Source organism: Danio rerio, chromosome 4, assembly GCF_049306965.1.
Source record: "Danio rerio strain Tuebingen ecotype United States chromosome 4, GRCz12tu, whole genome shotgun sequence".
Lineage (NCBI taxonomy): Eukaryota > Metazoa > Chordata > Actinopteri > Cypriniformes > Danionidae > Danio > Danio rerio.
Window position 1 is genome coordinate 44,805,001 of NC_133179.1, and position 18,519 is coordinate 44,823,519.

The 18,519-nt window shown below is 39.2% G+C and overlaps 1 protein-coding gene and 12 non-coding genes across 14 annotated transcripts in view; all 13 read left to right on the forward strand.

Moving 5' to 3' along the window:
• The window catches only part of LOC103910528 (uncharacterized), a 173,202-nt gene extending 163,191 nt beyond the window's left edge, over positions 1–10,011 (forward strand). Inside the window, exons 2-3 of one of the 2 annotated variants that reach the window (XM_073947671.1) lie at positions 7,295–7,386; positions 7,472–10,011. In XM_073947671.1, coding sequence (XP_073803772.1) covers positions 7,477–8,649 — 1,173 coding nt within the window. In that variant the 5' untranslated portion in view covers positions 7,295–7,386; positions 7,472–7,476 and the 3' untranslated portion in view covers positions 8,650–10,011. The remainder of the gene's footprint in view (positions 1–7,294; positions 7,387–7,471) is intronic. The other variant, XM_073947669.1, reaches the window with a different exon arrangement.
• A 2,873-nt stretch (positions 10,012–12,884) lies between these two features.
• Positions 12,885–12,957, forward strand: trnak-cuu (transfer RNA lysine (anticodon CUU)). Its single transcript has one exon. It is a non-coding gene; the product is annotated as a tRNA-Lys (tRNA).
• A 779-nt stretch (positions 12,958–13,736) lies between these two features.
• Positions 13,737–13,809, forward strand: trnak-cuu (transfer RNA lysine (anticodon CUU)). The gene has a single exon. It is a non-coding gene; the product is annotated as a tRNA-Lys (tRNA).
• Positions 13,810–15,008: 1,199 nt separating this feature from the next.
• trnak-cuu (transfer RNA lysine (anticodon CUU)) lies at positions 15,009–15,081 on the forward strand. Its single transcript has one exon. It is a non-coding gene; the product is annotated as a tRNA-Lys (tRNA).
• Positions 15,082–15,189: 108 nt separating this feature from the next.
• trnan-guu (transfer RNA asparagine (anticodon GUU)) lies at positions 15,190–15,263 on the forward strand. Its single transcript has one exon. It is a non-coding gene; the product is annotated as a tRNA-Asn (tRNA).
• Positions 15,264–15,431: 168 nt separating this feature from the next.
• On the forward strand, positions 15,432–15,504 carry trnak-cuu (transfer RNA lysine (anticodon CUU)). Its single transcript has one exon. It is a non-coding gene; the product is annotated as a tRNA-Lys (tRNA).
• Positions 15,505–15,612: 108 nt separating this feature from the next.
• On the forward strand, positions 15,613–15,686 carry trnan-guu (transfer RNA asparagine (anticodon GUU)). The gene has a single exon. It is a non-coding gene; the product is annotated as a tRNA-Asn (tRNA).
• Positions 15,687–15,854: 168 nt separating this feature from the next.
• trnak-cuu (transfer RNA lysine (anticodon CUU)) lies at positions 15,855–15,927 on the forward strand. The gene has a single exon. It is a non-coding gene; the product is annotated as a tRNA-Lys (tRNA).
• A 1,197-nt stretch (positions 15,928–17,124) lies between these two features.
• On the forward strand, positions 17,125–17,197 carry trnak-cuu (transfer RNA lysine (anticodon CUU)). The gene has a single exon. It is a non-coding gene; the product is annotated as a tRNA-Lys (tRNA).
• Positions 17,198–17,305: 108 nt separating this feature from the next.
• trnan-guu (transfer RNA asparagine (anticodon GUU)) lies at positions 17,306–17,379 on the forward strand. The gene has a single exon. It is a non-coding gene; the product is annotated as a tRNA-Asn (tRNA).
• Positions 17,380–17,547: 168 nt separating this feature from the next.
• trnak-cuu (transfer RNA lysine (anticodon CUU)) lies at positions 17,548–17,620 on the forward strand. Its single transcript has one exon. It is a non-coding gene; the product is annotated as a tRNA-Lys (tRNA).
• A 108-nt stretch (positions 17,621–17,728) lies between these two features.
• Positions 17,729–17,802, forward strand: trnan-guu (transfer RNA asparagine (anticodon GUU)). The gene has a single exon. It is a non-coding gene; the product is annotated as a tRNA-Asn (tRNA).
• A 168-nt stretch (positions 17,803–17,970) lies between these two features.
• Positions 17,971–18,043, forward strand: trnak-cuu (transfer RNA lysine (anticodon CUU)). Its single transcript has one exon. It is a non-coding gene; the product is annotated as a tRNA-Lys (tRNA).
• Positions 18,044–18,519: the final 476 nt, after the last annotated feature.

Genomic DNA, 18,519 nt, shown 5'->3' on the forward strand with positions numbered 1-18,519 from the left:
GATGATCATGTCTCAAACCTGAGCGGTAACCTGGCCTCTGTTCAAGATCAAAGCAAAAAATGTGTGAATTTATTTTTATTTAATCTATCCTTAATCATGTGTTAAGTGTTTTTTGGAACTTCCATTTTCATTTCATCCAAACCCAGAGTCAGCTCGGAAAATGGAAATCAGGACAAACATATGCTATTGGCCATTGAAAGAGTTTCAGATCAGAAAGCCACTCTCCCATAATCTGAGGGAAAGGTGCAGTTTGGATTTGAACCTAGCACCTGCTGTTCCCAAGACAGGTGCTCTGGCCAACTTAGTCTTAACACTAAAAGAAAAAAAAACTCTGAATACGATACTTACAGTTTCATCTAAGACAGTGGGGGGAAGCTAAATTTACTATGCTTTCTACTCAGTTACTTTGCACATGCATAAAGAGGCTCTTGTACGACAAATCCAAAAGGCTTGATCTCAACAATAGGTGGCAGTTACTTTTCCCCAAAACCACAGGTTGCCTTCGAGTCATTCCTCAAGCCCACTAGGCCCTACACCGTTTTCTAATCTCCCTTATTTAAAACAGCTCAATTAAAGTCATCGGCTTTATTGTAGAGTACCCCTAGTATCTGAACCTGCACTGCGCAATGAAAGAAAGAAGCAAAACGGGATGGACAGATGCCTAAAATGTTAGTGTTACATATTGAGTAACATTACTTTTGACAATGCTAGTGTGTATTGTTCCTGTGTGTGTTTCCTCCATTATCTATCTCTTTCTCTCTCTCCACATGAGCGGAGATCAGGTGCAGCTGTGAGAGGGGCGGCGCCAGCTATAAAGCCACGCCATTGACGCTCCTCATCGAGTTCTCTTCCTATTTCCCCTCGCTATTGTGTGTGTGTTTGAGCAGTTCGTTCTGAGTTCTCTGTGCGGCAGTGATCTGTCTGAAACCTTTTTTTCAAAGTAATCTGGTGAGATACTCTGTTAAATACGGTAATAGGAAGGTAACCTGCATTAGCGGTGGCTGATTGTTTAATGCCTTTCTCCAACCCTGTTTCAAAGTCATCTGGTGAGATACTCTGTTAAATACGGTACTAGGACGGTATCATGTGTTAGCTTATGGAACAAAATCAATGCCTAAAGTCTTGAATTAAAAAGCTTGTTGAATATCACAAACTGAAAAAAATAATACACCGTATTAACAAGTTCTTGCATTTTAATGACTTGAATTCCAGGGTTTGTATTTTTAGGTCTTGAAATTTAACATATCTGTATATTTAAGCTTTGAATATTTCAATGAAAAATATTTCAAACACGTTTTCATACTTAAAAATTCAAAAATTCATATTCAGTTTTCATATTTTACTTACAAAATATTCAATACCCTTTAAAAATACTATGTATAATATTCAAAAGGTCATTTTCAGTTCATTTTATTTCAGTTCAAATATTCGCTTCCATAAATTCAGTGGATCAAATTCGACTGTTAAAATTCAACATTACATCCGGGAACTGCAGGAAGAGCAATAGATTGCAGATTGAAGATCGCCAGCTGCTCCAGCTTTCACCAGCAGGTGGAGATGGAATAATGTAAGATTTTTAACCCAGTAAACAGGCGAGAAAAAGGCTATTAAAGGCACAAAAGTAGCATTTAATATTAATATCAATGTTTTGGACATTATAAATGATAAAAAGTATGAGTAAAATGAGTAAATGAGGTTTTAGTCATCTATATTTGCCCTTATGTAACGGAAGCCAGCTGGTGATCGTGTAAATCTCAGTTCTCGGATCCAGTGACAGACGTTGTTCTGCAATCTTATCGGAGCTTGTCTCCCATGCTGGCTCGCTCCCTGCTCGGACCGGTGCAGTTACTTGCACATAAACCGTCTTTTGATGAATATGATGTTACATATTGTCTATCTTTATTGACTCTTTCTTCCATAGACGCGAAGTATTATATTGACAGCTAAAGAATATAAACGTAAGAGAAACAGGAGAGGAAATATTATAATAATACAAAATAGATAAACATTGACAGGGCTAAGAACAAATACGAACAAAGATATTCAAAAGCAGAGAGATTTTATAAGAATGTCACACAAAACAGTTTACTTGGAACTGTTAAACAGTGTTCAGGTATGATTTAAGGTTGGTTATGGATGGGGCGTCTAATTTAAAATAATTTAACATAACGTGTGAATGCATTAAAGGAGCGTCTTCAGTTATTATTTAAACGCAGCTATGTCAGGTATGGGATAGGTTATATAATTTCATTATTTAAATTATGATTGTTAATATTAATATTTTATGACATGTATTTGGGCTATTGCGCTTAAATAAGTCATCCGTGATTCTAAATTAATATTTCTATTTATCCTTTGTAGCTATCACTTTGATATCGTCTTTCTCTTCTTTTTTCTATTTTTTGTGGTTCTGCCACGGTTACGTTTGCAAAATGTCTTTAGTTTGTCCAGAATATTGCTTTTCCACTAAAATAGAGACGAAGCAGAAGGAAAATTAATGAATTGATGAATGAATGAAATGATTGACGTTTTTATGCATGTGCGGTGTGGCTTGCACACGACAAAGACGAACGAGTGGCTGCGAGCTCCGGTGGCCGGTCAGAGCCAGCGCTGCATATCAAACTGGTTAAGAGATGCTGGATGGCTGCCAATATGATAGGAATTCTTCCGAAGTTTCAGATGATATCTGGGCTTGTGCATAATAATGTAAAATAAAAGTGAAAGTCATGACATTTGGCCAAGCATAAGAAGCCTACAAGAGTGTTTCGATTATTATCATGACATGTCATGCTTGGGATTATATGAATAACACCTCGCTGTTTACCATTTCCGAAAGTGGAGCTGACGTCGGCGCGAAATTGCTTGTACAATTGTAAAAAGAGTGATGAATATTAATGGATTTCTTATTTCTGTCATTTCTGATAATATAATTGATTTAACTAGTATGAGAGTATCCAACACTCATTTAGCAAAAATGCATCCAGAATCCTAAACCAATAACTTTGTCAAGCAAAAATTATGATTTTATAGGCTACTGATTTTTTTTTTAAAACAAGAATAAAGAAACTATTAGCTACCCTAGCAATTGTTTATTTAAATATGATCATCTAAAAATATTAAATAAAAAAATAATGGTTTGACTTTGTGAAATCATAAAACAGACTTGCAGAAAAGAGTTAATAGAATAAATGAGCAAATACATTCTCTCCAGTAGATGGTGATTAAAGCTCAGTAATAATCCCATGATGGGTTTAAACTTGTTTCTAGTAGTTGTTACTAGTTCTCACAGATAGTATCTGAGTTAGAATTACATCATTATTATAATAACTAATTACCAGGGTTATTGTGTTTAACCAGGGTTTCTGCGGGGTCTTAAAATGTCGTAAATTCCAAAATCAAAATTTTCGGTCTTAAAAAGTCTTAAATTTACTGAAATATTGTGTTGTAGGTCTTTAATCTTTTTAAACAAGTCTTCATTTTCCTTTGTTCATGTTTTGCTACCCAATCTGGCCAAAACCCTTATGTTACAACCGGCTCAAAGTTGCAACATTAGAGAGACAATACGGACCAGGTAAATTGAAAAGAGAAATGATTTATTAACAAAACGTATAATTAACAAAAGTATTTAGCGCAATCAAAGTTAGTATAGGTAAAAGTCAGTAGTGAAAAGCATGTGTATGGAAGTGTACTGAGCTCATGATCCAAACACAAACAAAAACATATCAAAAGCGCCGAGCAGAGACGTCCGGCTAATCGAGCTCTCCCAGACAGAATGCCGGACTCCTTATAACACCCCACGATGAGTCTCAGGTGGGATGACCCACCCACCAATCTGCAATCATGCATGCAGGCTCTGCAAAAATCACACAAAAAAAACACACACACATACAAACAGGTCCCACATGGGACCTAACACCATACAATCACCAACAATCCATCTCAATAAAACTTTAAATTTTTTATTCAAAAAGGTCATTTTAACTGTATTTATTATAATGGTTTAAGTATTTTCCTCACAATAACATTTGTTTAAACGTGCTCCATGTATTCACTGCTGAAGACATCGAGCACAGATTGTTGTGTAGATTTAGTTTGTTATAGTTTTTAAACTTTTAAAACATTTGTTCATTTTTTATTATTTTTTTAAAGAAAGTTTATTTAGGAAAAAAGTGTGTGGATACAAGTAAAGCTTGCATGTTATTACACACAATTTAAAATCTTTTGCTAAGAAATATCTATAATATATATTTTTTTATTAATTTATTATTGTATTATTAAATGTATTAAATTATCATTTTTTTAAATAGGGCAAATTAAAATCTTTTTCATCTCGGGTATTTGAAAAATTCCTTAGCCTTTAGCCCTTTATGAGTCTAAAATTGTCATAATGGTATTAAAAATGTCTTTAAAAGTCTTACATTTAACTTGGTGAAAGAAGCAGAAACTCTGGTTTAAAGTATAAAAAAACATGGATGCCCCCAATATTAAATATGCTTAATGAAATAGACACTAAAATAATCAATTATTATAAAACATTGTACAGAATTCTAAACTATATGATGTTGCTGCTGGGCGACGTGAGACTAAATGAACAAACTATTGTGGAACAATAACGTTTAACATTGCGCTGACTACAACTGGCCAACAAACTAGTCTAAAAATGACTTTTGCTGCTTAAGAAATGGATTACAGCATGCTGATGATATGCAGAGATTTGAGTGTAAAGTTCATTAATATTGACCATATTCTTCACGTACCAGCAGGCGCCGCCATTTGAATCTTTTTGCTCTTGACTTTTATTAAAGAATTAGTTTTAGTTACTAAAAACAATGTTGTGCTGCTGAGGCATGGGACGATAACCATTTTCAAGATATAACGCAGTTTGAAAAAAGACAAGGTTTTAAAACCGCCAATATTTTCTGCTGTACCGTTCATCGCTATATGTAAGGTTTTTTTTTACATTTTGTTTTAAGATTTTCAGGACAACAGTATCTCCAGCAGAAAAGATCTCCAAAGATGCCATTTTAAATTGTAAAGAAATCTGTGTTTATAAAACAAATGAAAACAGCAGAAGTCAAGGATTCAATTGAGTGATTCAGCCTGACATGTTTACTGCTCCAAAATACTTTAAGTTTCTCAAAAGAAAATGTTTTGTGTTCTAAGAGGAAAAAATGTCTGTTTACTCAGACATTTAAAGGAGTAATCACAGTACCATGAAACTGTGATATTTTTTATTCAAGGTTATCATACTGTCAGAATCTTATACTGGCCCATGCCTAATACTGCTTGTTGTAGCAAAGTCATATTTTCTAATTTTATTGTTTTTCTTTGTATGTATAGTCATGAACACACTTGTTTGCAGAGCAAGAGAGCCTGTCTCTGAAAGAGAGTTTTCTGTCGGTCTTCTCCCCTTTTTAAAAGATAAAGCGGTATTTCTCACTTAGCCTTACATATTCAGCCACCTATTTTTATGTGCATTTTGGATAGGCTATGAGCATAAAAAATTGGTTGATGGAAATGTCATGATGCACATAACTTTTGAAATATAAGCATAAAGACACATGCGCATAACTGAGTAGGACAAATTTTTTATTCGATAAGAGAAGATAAACTCACGTAAACAACGCAAGCACTTTTACTGAACAAATTCCAGTATGTGTGTTTAAAAAGGTTTGTTATAAGAGATCATATGATGATGAAAATGTGTGTGAATGCACAAACCAGCAGGCTGAGAACATTATAAACATCTGAAATGTTGTTTTGGTCATTCTAAAACACCTGAACCGTTTCAGTATTCATGTTATTATATTATTAATGACCTCCAGAACATCTGTTCTCTGCGTCTCATTGCTTCAAACACCAACACGTGTTCATTGTGTGCCAGCATTGTCCTCTGAGCTGTCATTTAAATAAAAGATTCATGTAGCTTCTTCTATCGCAGTAAATTCTGTTTTTACTGTTCTTAATTGGGGCCTATTAATCAGGAAGTGACGATTTTGTTCTCTTTGTTTCATTGGATGGAAACGCAGCTTTATTCGCACATCTTTTATGTGACATCCCAGTTTTGCGCATGAATTCAATTAGCATTTTTGGATGGAAACACAGCTATTGCCTACATTTCAGTTACACAAAGAACAAAGTCACATAGCAGAATGACATGTCCTTTCTTAATGAATAATTAGCTTAAATTCACTAACCTTTGACGGACATGTATTGATTTTTTTAGTCCTGCTTACATTCTAAATGTCATATCAACCTCTACCACTTGATAGGGCTGTGCAATTAATCGAAAATCTGGTTTCAATTTCGATTTTGGCTTCTAATGATTATGAAAAACCATTAATCGAGATAAACGATTATTCCATCATATAGAACACACATTTAATGCCATCTTAATCTGAGCGCTTTAATGGTCAAATGCATGCAAATTTGGGTCAGAGTGCTGTGTTTAGTGAATAGTCATATTAACACTTATTTGTATAATAAACAAACAAGTTGAGAATCAAAAGACATGTGAAAGAGAAACCATATCAGAGCCGTACTATTCTTAAAGTGACAGCGCGCAATATTCCTGCTGCCGACTGTTTTTAGCATTAATCAAACAACAAAAGGAGAAAATCACTCACTGCTCTTGACTGAAAGACTTTTGTAGCTCTAATGTTTTTCTGAAATTGAAAACTCTGAGTATTTTATCTCTCGGTAAATCAACTCAGAGTTCAAGTTTAAACTCTGAGTTGGTTGAACCTCCTTACTGAAACAGGCCTCAGGTCATCATGACATGATTGACAATTGTCGCTGTTTGTCATTATACTCTGTTTATCCTGAAAGCTGATGCTGAGTATTCTTAGGGCTTTTCACACTTCAAATTGTTAACCCTGGGTCATTCTAACCCTGGATAAATTCTGGGTTATTTTTAGTCACCTTCCACACTGCTCATGCTATACATGGGTTTAAAAAATAATCCTGGGTGTTCATTAACAGACAGTTCACATTTGTAAACCCTGGGTTATCATTATTATTTTGTATATTTAAAGTCACAGGCACAAAAAGAGCTTGGTTTTCCTCTGACCCCCAAAATTAATTATTCTACAAGTTATATGATCTGATTTTGAGCTGAAACCTCAGACACAATCTGGGAACACCAAAGACTTATTTTACATCTTGTAAAAAATGGGTAATTGTAGGAACCTTTTAAAGGGATAGTTAATGCAGAAATGAAAATACCCTCACCATTTACTCTTCCTCATGTGGTTTTAAACATTTATGAGTTTCTTAATCCTGTTGAACACAAAAGAAGATATTAAAAAAAGAAGAAAAAAAAAACTACTGGTTTACTGTGTTCCACAATAAAGGAAATGTCTAAAACTACATGACGGAGAGTAAATGGTAAGGTCATTTTCATTTGTGGGTGAAACATCCATTTCTTGCTTGTCGCTTTGAGCCTTCATACTAAAGCTAATTTTTTTTTTAGATCTGATGGTGCTGAAAGAAGAGTCTCATGGACAGAATGAAATAGATGAGAAACAGCAGTTTGAGAAACCCCAAGAAATAATGACTGATGAAAAACCCACACTGACTAAAAAGACTTCATCACACGGAAGACCTCGGAAATCCAAATCTGGGTGTAATTTCAGCTGTAAACAGTGTAGTAAGAGTTTCAGTCAGAAGTCAAAGCTTGATGTTCACATGAGAGTTCACACTAGGGAGCAACCTTACACCTGCGAACAGTGTGGAAAGAGTTTTGGTCAAAAACAAGGCTTTAAAGCCCACATGAGAATTCACACTGGAGAGAGGAAGTTCACATGCCAAGAGTGTGGAAAAAGCTTTTATCATGCTGGAAACTTTGCAGCACACATGAGAATTCACACTGGGGAGAAGCCTTTCAGCTGTAAGCAGTGTGGAAAGAGTTTCTGTCATAAGCCAAACCTTGATGTTCACATGAGAGTTCACACAGGGGAGAAACCTTACACCTGTGAACAGTGTGGAAAGAGTTTTGGTCAAAAACAAAGCTTTAATACTCACATGAGAATTCACACTGGAAAGAGGCCGTGCACATGCCAACAGTGTGAAAAAAGCTTCTATAATGCAAGAAGCCTTGCAGCACACATGAGAACTCACACTGGAGAGAGGCCTTTTAGCTGTATACTTTGTAGAAAGAGTTTCAGTCTAAAGCTGACCCTGATTGCTCACATGAGAGTTCACACTAGGGAGAAACCTCACATCTGCGAACAGTGTGGAAAGAGTTTTGGTCAAAAACAAGACCTTTTCATCCACATGAGGATTCACACTGGAGAGAAACCTTACACATGCACAGAGTGTGGTAAAAGTTTTCCACATATAAGCTCACTCAAACACCACATTAGAACTCACACCGGAGAGAAGCCGTTTACATGTGCTCAGTGTGGAAAGAGCTTCACAACCAAAACTAGCCTCAAGAACCACATGAATGGTCACACTGGAACCATAGTGTTCACATGTGATCAGTGTGGAAAGAGTCTCACACGGAAAGACTCCATTAAGAAACACATGAAGATGCACTCAAGAGAGGATCGATTTAGATGCAGTGAGTGTGGAAAGGGCTTTAAAAGTAAAAGAAGCCTCAACACTCACATGAAGCTTCACAATGGAGAGCAGAATCCTCAACATTGAGGCCTTGTCCACACAAACACGGGTATATTCAAAACGGCAGCTTGTTCATGTAGTTTGTCTGTTCATTCAAGTGAAGATTATTTATAAACTACTTTCGAGAGGATCACATGCTTATGATTGTCAACGGCTGGTCCAGCATTAGCTAAAACATGATTCACCAAACAGATGATTCCTGACTCACTATAGATAACCAGAACACAAAGCTGCGGTCACACTGGACTTTGAGATTGTGAAATTCTGCCATACGGCGCTGTGGAAAGGGGCGGGATCAAACAAGATTTTTAGAAATTAAAAAAGTGAGCAATTGCTCCATGGTTTAAATTTCTGTCCAGAGAGGTCATGTTTTGATCCTCGATTGGTCTCACGCAGTCAAGTGATGCGATTTTGCAGGTCAGAGTTCACCAAGCATGAACTTTGCACCTCAGCAACCGGTGAAACTTGACGCATGACCCTGTTTCTAGTCTGACGCATTCGTGTGCGTATGAATGGAAGTCTATGGGAGGAAAAGCCCAGTGTGACCGTAGCTTACCTCAGTTATCCTTGTCTTGAAGAATCCCTCTCCCACCCTTACTTCCCCCCCCTTTCTAGATTGGGCAACACAGCAGCCAATGATTAGCCAGTGGTTAGCAATGTTGCCTCACAGTAAGAATGTCGCAGGTTAAAGTCGCTGCTAACCAGTTGACTTTTTGTGCAGAGTTTGCTCATTCTCCCTGTGCTCGCGTGGATTTCCCCTGGTTTTCTCCCACAGTCCAAAAACACACAACCTAAGTAAACTGAACATTAAATTGGCACCATAGTCGAGCTCTTAGTAAGCCTTATATCTCCCTTTAGCCGATCTACCTGAGCTCACACTCCCCTCTCGTCCTGCTAACGGGAGGGAGCCCAGGGCTTGAGGATCTTATGAGCTTAGGTCTCTCCCGGGACAGCATGCCAAACAAGTGTGAACTCTTGAATGCATATCAAGTTAATGATAATGAAACCCTTTGAACACCTGAAAATTTAAACTCAACTGAAGAGGGGTGAAGATTTTGCCAGCTGTTTTGTAGTGTAGATCAGGGGTCACAGCCCAGTACGAGGTTGTGAGAGTTGCTATCGGGCTGCAAGAAGGCAAAATAACTCTATATGTTGATATATTGTATTGGCTTGTTTCATATGCAACAAGTATCTGCTTCTGGTAAGGTGTGAACCAAATAACCTACAGGAACTCAAGAGATGTGACCCAACCAAAGCAGTTGGGTAATCTCCAGGGGGGTTTCATCAGTGTCTCACAGACTGTACTTTGGTTTAAGTTACTCTAAGATGGACAAGTTAACATCAACTAACATTGTTAACATTGTCTTCAATAAAGTCTTCTCCCTTTAAGAACTTTGGTCAGCTTACTTATTTTATGCATTAGTCATCTATACATTGGCGAGCCACCCAAGAACGGTTAAGCCAAATAGAGTAAAAATCTGAAAATGTGCTTAAACTTATTATGAACCAATCACCATATTTCTGCAGGGTTCCACACAATTCTTTCATGTTGTCACAACACAAATTAAGTTAACTTAACACTTTTAAAAAATGTATGTCGACTGAACATTAAGTTGTCCCAATGAAATCTCAATAATTGTGTTATTTCAGCACATTTTAATTAAGTAGTTTGAACAAGTAAAAAAAATAATTTTCTGTATAATGGAGATTAGATTTTTTCGGCACATTTTTAAACATAATAGTTTTAATAACTAATCTCTAATAACTGATTTATTTTATGTTTGACATGATGAAATTAAATAAGACAAGTTATTGTATAAGGATGGTTTGTTCTGTAGACTATTGGGGAAAAAATAGCTTAAAGGGGCTAATGGTTTTGTCTTTAAAATGGTTTAAGTATAAAGTTTAGAATAAAAAACAGCTTTTATTCGAGCTGAAATAAAACAAATAATACTTTCTCCAGAAGAAAAGAGAAAGAGGAGACTTTTTTTAGCCTAATATGAGTTTATGAATCTTAAAGTCACACTTTAAAAGAAACTCCATACCACCAACTTTTTAAAAATAAGATTTGGGATTATACACTACATCTAATTTTTATGTTTTTATTAATTTATTTATTTTTATTAAATGTTCAAAAAATATGCAAACCAAGTAGGCATTACATGCATAAACAAGGAAGAAGTAATACAATTACAATAATAGGCAGACACAAATATAGGAAAAAAATTGCGTATAGTAATGACACTTGTATTTACCGTAAAAAAGTAAATAAATACAAATTAAATTAATAATAAAACAAAAACAAATATATTAGAAAAGTTTATGCAATATATGTATACATACACACACACACACAGTACTGTGCGCTGGTCAGTTGGCATTTCTGTGTGGAGTTTGCATGTTCTCCCAGTGTTCACGTGGGTTTCCTCTGGGTGCTCTGGTTTTCCCCACAATCGAAAAAACATGCGGTACAGGTGAATTGGGTAAGCTAAATTGTCTACTATATGCAAGAAAAAGAGAAAGGGGGTGTTTTAATAGGTTTAGATCTGGAGAAGGCTTTTGACAGGGTAGAGCATGATTTTTTATTTGGAGTTCTTAAGGAGTTTGGTTTTGGGGAAAATTTTAGAAAATGGATTCAAATTTTTTTATACAGATATTTTAACTTGTATTAAATGTATTTTTTTAACAGAATGTCTTCAACCAACTAGATCAATAAGGCAAGGATGTCCATTGACTGCTTTATTATACACACTGGAAGCTGAGCCACTGGGGATACAATTAAAGGGATACAAATAGAAAACAATGACAACAGAGAAGCTGTGTATCAATACGCTGATGATACTACATTGTTGGGGATTTTAGAGCGATATTGTAAAGCATCAGGAGCTAAGGTTAATGTTGGAAAAAGTTTATGCTTGAGGGTGGGAAGAGTAAAAGAAATAACACAACATATACCCTTTAAAGAAGAAAAGGAACATACAAAAATGTTGGGAATTTGGGTGGGGATGGATTCTAATAAAGCAGACATTTTAAATTGAGAGAGTTTTAAATGGAATTGAGAAAAGACTGAGATTTTGGAAAGCTAGAAATTTGACGTTAAAAGGAAAGTATTCATCTTAAATGCTTTAATGTTGTCAAAGGTCTGGTATGTGTTAAGTGTAATTGCATTGCCTGAAGTATACTATGAAAAAATAAATGATGTAGTTTTAAAGTTTTTTTTGGGGAAATGGAAGAGCCAAGATTGCTTATTATACTTTGATTGGGGAGGTAAAAGAAGGAGGTCTGGGACTTTTGGATAGTTTTTTAAAAATGAAAACATTAACAATTAAGATTATTCAAAGGTTTTTGGAAGGGAAAATGGGTGTGATTTGGAAAAGTGTGTTGGGTTATTATTTGAAGAAATGTGGACATTTTAATATGGGATGTAATGTTTTATTGATGAAGATGAAGAAATGGATGATAGCAGGTCTGCCAAAATTTTATGTTGAGGTCTTAGAATCATGAGGGGGATTTTTAGAAAATGTGTTGATTATACCAAAAGCAAGGGCGCAGATTCTAGAACAACCACTTTTACTGAATTCAACAATTTTAAGTGAAGGAAATGTTTTATATTTTAAGGAATGGTGGGACGGAGGATTAAGACAAGTTAAAGATGTATTATATGAAGTAATAAAAGGATTTGTACCATTAAAAGTAATTGTGGAGGATGGGTATAAAAGAGTTGTTAAAGCAAAATTACAAAGACAATGTCATGAGTTGAAAAAAAGCAATACCAAAAGACTGCATTGAAATAATTGAAAAAAAAAATAGTTGGGCGATGAAGATGAATTACCAGAGACCTATTTTAAGAAGAAAAATGGAGAGATCAATGAGCTTATGTACAGTTAAGAGTTTTTATGCTATTTTTAGATAAAAGGCTTTTGTAAGACCTATAGCACTCAACTAATTAACAAAGTTTTAATTATTTATTGAGACATATTCGCATATTAATATAAATGAGTAAATAAATAAAATGAATAGTATAAATGAATAAAATGGGTATTAAACAAGATATAATGACCCAAAGGTTGGTGATTCGAGCCCACCCACTGACGAATTACGCACTTTGCTGCCTTGCAACTGCTAGCACGTGCACTGGACATAGATCCTGGGCCACATTCTGTCCAGCGTTACAAGATGAAATCAGGATTTAGCAGAAGATTGTCACGGGTAGGAAGGTATTACTGTAAAGGGTTTCTGGTTCCTAAAAGAGCTTCTCATTAGCCCGGCTAGCTCAGTCGGTAGAGCATGAGACTCTTAATCTCAGGGTCGTGGGTTCGAGCCCCACGTTGGGCGTTCCTGTTACTTTTCTCTCTCTCTCTCCCAGCAAACTTACATAAGGTTTCATGTAGCAGACTTTGAGACAAAGTTACGCGTTTCTACCACTGTAGGTGACTTTTCACTAAGTCACTGTGTCGCAATCGGTTAGCGCGTTCGGCTGTTAACTGAAAGGTTGGTGGTTCAAGCCCACCCAAGGACGAATTAGGCGTTTTAATGCCTTGCAACTGCTAACACGTGCACTGGACATAGATCCTGGGCCACATTCTGTTTAGCGTTACAAGATGAAATCAGGATTTAGCAGAATATTGTCACGGGTAGGGAAGGTATTACTGTTAACAGTGTCTATTTCTAAAGGTGACTCCTTATTCGCCTGGCTAGCTCAGTCGGTAGAGCACGAGACTCTTAATGTCAGGGTCGTGGGTTCGAGCCCCTCGTCGGGCGTTTCTGTTACTTTTCTCTCTCTCTCTTAGCAAACTTACATTAGGGTTCATATAGCAGACCTTTTGAGACAAAGTTCTGACTTTCTACCACTGTAGGTGACTTTTCACTAAGTCTCTGTGGTGCAATCGGTTAGCGCGTTTGGCTGTTAACTGAAAGGTTGGTGGTTCAAGCCCACCCAGGGACGAATTAGGCATTTTGCTGCCTTGCAACTGCTAAACCGTGCACTGGGCATATATCCTGGGCCACATTCTGTCCAGCGTTACAAGATGAAATCAGGATTTAGCAGAAGATTGTCACGGGTAGGGAAGGTATTACTGTAAAGGGTTTCTGGTTCCTAAAAGATCTTCTCATCAGCCCGGCTAGCTCAGTCGGTAGAGCATGAGACTCTTAATCTCAGGGTCGTGGGTTCGAGCCCCACGTTGGGCGTTTCTGTTACATTTCTCTCTCTCTCCCAGCAAACTTACATTAGGGTTCATGTAGCAGACTTTGAGACAAAGTTCCGCGTTTCTACCAATGTAGGTGACCTTTCAGTAAGTCTCTGCGGCGCAATCAGTTAGCGCGTTCGGCTGTTAACTAAAAGGTTGGTGGATCTAGCCCACCCAGGAACGAGTTAGGCATTTTGCTGCCTTGCAACTGCTAACACGTGCACTGGACATAGATCCTGGGCCATATTCTGTCCAACGTTACAAGATGAAATCAGGATTTAGCAGAATATTGTCCCGGGTAGGAAAGGTATTACTGTTAACAGTGTCTAGTTCTAGTGGTGACTGCTCATTCGCCTGGCTAGCTCAGTCGGTAGAGCATGAAACACTAAATGTCAGGGTCGTGGGTTCGAGCCCCACGTTGGGCGTTTCTGTTACTTTTCTCTCTCTCTCTCAGCAAACTTACATTAGGCTTCATATAGCAGACCTTTTGAGACAAAGTTCTGACTTTCTACCACTGTAGGTGACCTTTCACTAAGTCTCTGTGGTGCAGTCGGTTAGCGCGTTTGGCTGTTAACTGAAAGGTTGGTGGTTGAAGCCCACCCAGGGACGAATTGGGCATTTTGCTGCCTTGCAACTGCTAAACCGTGCACTGGGCATATATCCTGGGCCACATTCTGTCCAGCGTTACAAGATGAAATCAGTATTTAGCAGAACATTGTCACGGGTAGGGAAGGTATTACTGTAAACGGTTTCTAGCTCCTAAAAGAGCTTTTCATCAGCCCCGCTAGCTCAGTCGATAAAGCATGAGACTCTTAATCTCAGCGTCGTGGGTTAGAGCCCCATATTGGGCGTTTCTGTTACCTCTCTTTCTCTCAGCAAACTATCATTAGGGTTCATATAGCAGACCTTTTGAGACAAAGTTCAGCGTTTCTACCACTGTAGGTGACCTTTCACTAAAACTCTGTGGTGCAATCGGTTAGCGCGTTAGGCTGTTAGCTGAAAGGTTGGTGGTTCAAGCCCACCCAGGGACGGATCAAGCGTTTTACTGCCTTGTAACTGCTAACACGTGCACTGGACATAGATCCTGGGCCACATTCTGCCCAGCGTTACAAGACGAAATCAGGATTTAGCAGAACATTGTCACGGGTAGGGAAGGTATTACTGTAAACAGTGTTTAGCTCTTAAAAGTTCATCTTATCAGCCCGGCTACCTCAGTCGGTAGAGCATGAGACTCTTAATCTCAGGGTCGTGGGTTCGAGCCCCACGTTGGGCGTTCCTGTTACTTTTTTCTCTCTCTCCCAGCAAACTTACATAAGGTTTCATGTAGCAGACTTTGAGACAAAGTTACGCGTTTCTACCACTGTAGGTGACTTTTCACTAAGTCTCTGTGGCGCAATCGGTTAGCGCGTTCGGCTGTTAACTGAAAGGTTGGTGGTTCAAGCCCACCCAGGGACGAATTAGGCATTTTGCTGCCTTGCAACTGCTAACACGTGCACTGGACATAGATCCTGGGCCACATTCTGTCCAGCGTTACAAGATGAAATCAGGATTTAGCAGAAGATTGTCACGGGTAGGAAGGTATTACTGTAAAGGGTTTCTGGTTCCTAAGAGAGCTTCTCATCAGCCCGGCTAGCGCAGTCGGTAGAGCATGAGACTCTTAATCTCAGGGTCGTGGGTTCGAGCCCCACGTTGGGCGTTCCTGTTACTTTTCTCTCTCTCTCCCAGCAAACTTACATAAGGTTTCATGTAGCAGACTTTGAGACAAAGTTACGCGTTTCTACCACTGTAGGTGACTTTTCACTAAGTCTCTGTGGCGCAATCGGTTAGCGCGTTCGGCTGTTAACTGAAAGGTTGGTGGTTCAAGCCCACCCAGGGACGAATTAGGCATTTTGCTGCCTTGCAACTGCTAACACGTGCACTGGACATAGATCCTGGGCCACATTCTGTCCAGCGTTACAAGATGAAATCAGGATTTAGCAGAAGATTGTCACGGGTAGGAAGGTATTACTGTAAACGGTTTCTGGTTCCTAAAAGAGCTTCTCATCAGCCCGGCTAGCTCAGTCGGTAGAGCATGAGACTCTTAATCTCAGGGTCGTGGGTTCGAGCCCCACGTTGGGCGTTCATGTTACTTTTCTCTCTCTCTCCCAGCAAACTTACATAAGGTTTCATGTAGCAGACTTTGAGACAAAGTTACGCGTTTCTACCACTGTAGGTGACTTTTCACTAAGTCTCTGTGGCGCAATCGGTTAGCGCGTTCGGCTGTTAACTGAAAGGTTGGTGTATCAAGCCCACCCAAGGACGAATTAGGCATTTTGCTGCCTTGCAACTGCTAACACGTGCACTGGACATAGATCCTGGGCCACATTCTGTCCAGCGTTACAAGATGAAATCAGGATTTAGCAGAAGATTGTCACGGGTAGGAAGGTATTACTGTTAACAGTGTCTAGTTCTAGTGGTGACTGCTCATTCGCCTGGCTAGCTCAGTCGGTAGAGTATGAAACACTAATGTCAGGGTCGTGGGTTCGAGCCCGACGTTGGGCGTTTCTGTTACTTTTCTCTCTCTCTCTCAGCAAACTTACATTAGGCTTCATATAGCAGACCTTTTGAGACAAAGGTCTGACTTTCTACCACTGTAGGTGACCTTTCACTAAGTCTCTGTGGTGCAGTCGGTTAGTGCGTTTGGCTGTTAACTGAAAGGTTGGTGGTTGAAGCCCACCCAGGGACGAATTAGGCATTTTGCTGCCTTGCAACTGCTAAACCGTGCACTGGGCATATATCCTGGGCCACATTCTGTCCAGCGTTACAAGATGAAATCAGGATTTAGCAGAACATTGTCACGGGTAGGGAAGGTATTACTGTAAACGGTTTCTAGCTCCTAAAAGAGCTTTTCATCAGCCCCGCTAGCTCAGTCGATAAAGCATGAGACTCTTAATCTCAGCGTCGTGGGTTAGAGCCCCACATTGGGCGTTTCTGTTACCTCTCTTTCTCTCAGCAAACTATCATTAGGGTTCATATAGCAGACCTTTTGAGACAAAGTTCAGGGTTTCTACCACTGTAGGTGACCTTTCATTAAGACTCTGTGGTGCAATCGGTTAGCGCGTTAGGCTGTTAACTGAAAGGTTGGTGGTTCAAGCCCACCCAGGGACGGATCAAGCGTTTTACTGCCTTGTAACTGCTAACACGTGCACTGGACATAGATCCTGGGCCACATTCTGCCCAGCGTTACAAGACGAAATCAGGATTTAGCAGAACATTGTCACGGGTAGGGAAGGTATTACTGTAAACAGTGTTTAGCTCTTAAAAGTTCATCTTATCAGCCCGGCTACCTCAGTCGGTAGAGCATGAGACTCTTAATCTCAGGGTCGTGGGTTCGAGCCCCACGTTGGGCGTTCCTGTTACTTTTTTCTCTCTCTCCCAGCAAACTTACATAAGGTTTCATGTAGCAGACTTTGAGACAAAGTTACGCGTTTCTACCACTGTAGGTGACTTTTCACTAAGTCTCTGTGGCGCAATCGGTTAGCGCGTTCGGCTGTTAACTGAAAGGTTGGTGGTTCAAGCCCACCCAGGGACGAATTAGGCATTTTGCTGCCTTGCAACTGCTAACACGTGCACTGGACATAGATCCTGGGCCACATTCTGTCCAGCGTTACAAGATGAAATCAGGATTTAGCAGAAGATTGTCACGGGTAGGAAGGTATTACTGTAAAGGGTTTCTGGTTCCTAAGAGAGCTTCTCATCAGCCCGGCTAGCGCAGTCGGTAGAGCATGAGACTCTTAATCTCAGGGTCGTGGGTTCGAGCCCCACGTTGGGCGTTCCTGTTACTTTTCTCTCTCTCTCCCAGCAAACTTACATAAGGTTTCATGTAGCAGACTTTGAGACAAAGTTACGCGTTTCTACCACTGTAGGTGACTTTTCACTAAGTCTCTGTGGCGCAATCGGTTAGCGCGTTCGGCTGTTAACTGAAAGGTTGGTGGTTCAAGCCCACCCAGGGACGAATTAGGCATTTTGCTGCCTTGCAACTGCTAACACGTGCACTGGACATAGATCCTGGGCCACATTCTGTCCAGCGTTACAAGATGAAATCAGGATTTAGCAGAAGATTGTCACGGGTAGGAAGGTATTACTGTAAACGGTTTCTGGTTCCTAAAAGAGCTTCTCATCAGCCCGGCTAGCTCAGTCGGTAGAGCATGAGACTCTTAATCTCAGGGTCGTGGGTTCGAGCCCCACGTTGGGCGTTCATGTTACTTTTCTCTCTCTCTCCCAGCAAACTTACATAAGGTTTCATGTAGCAGACTTTGAGACAAAGTTACGCGTTTCTACCACTGTAGGTGACTTTTCACTAAGTCTCTGTGGCGCAATCGGTTAGCGCGTTCGGCTGTTAACTGAAAGGTTGGTGTATCAAGCCCACCCAAGGACGAATTAGGCATTTTGCTGCCTTGCAACTGCTAACACGTGCACTGGACATAGATCCTGGGCCACATTCTGTCCAGCGTTACAAGATGAAATCAGGATTTAGCAGAAGATTGTCACGGGTAGGAAGGTATTACTGTTAACAGTGTCTAGTTCTAGTGGTGACTGCTCATTCGCCTGGCTAGCTCAGTCGGTAGAGTATGAAACACTAATGTCAGGGTCGTGGGTTCGAGCCCGACGTTGGGCGTTTCTGTTACTTTTCTCTCTCTCTCTCAGCAAACTTACATTAGGCTTCATATAG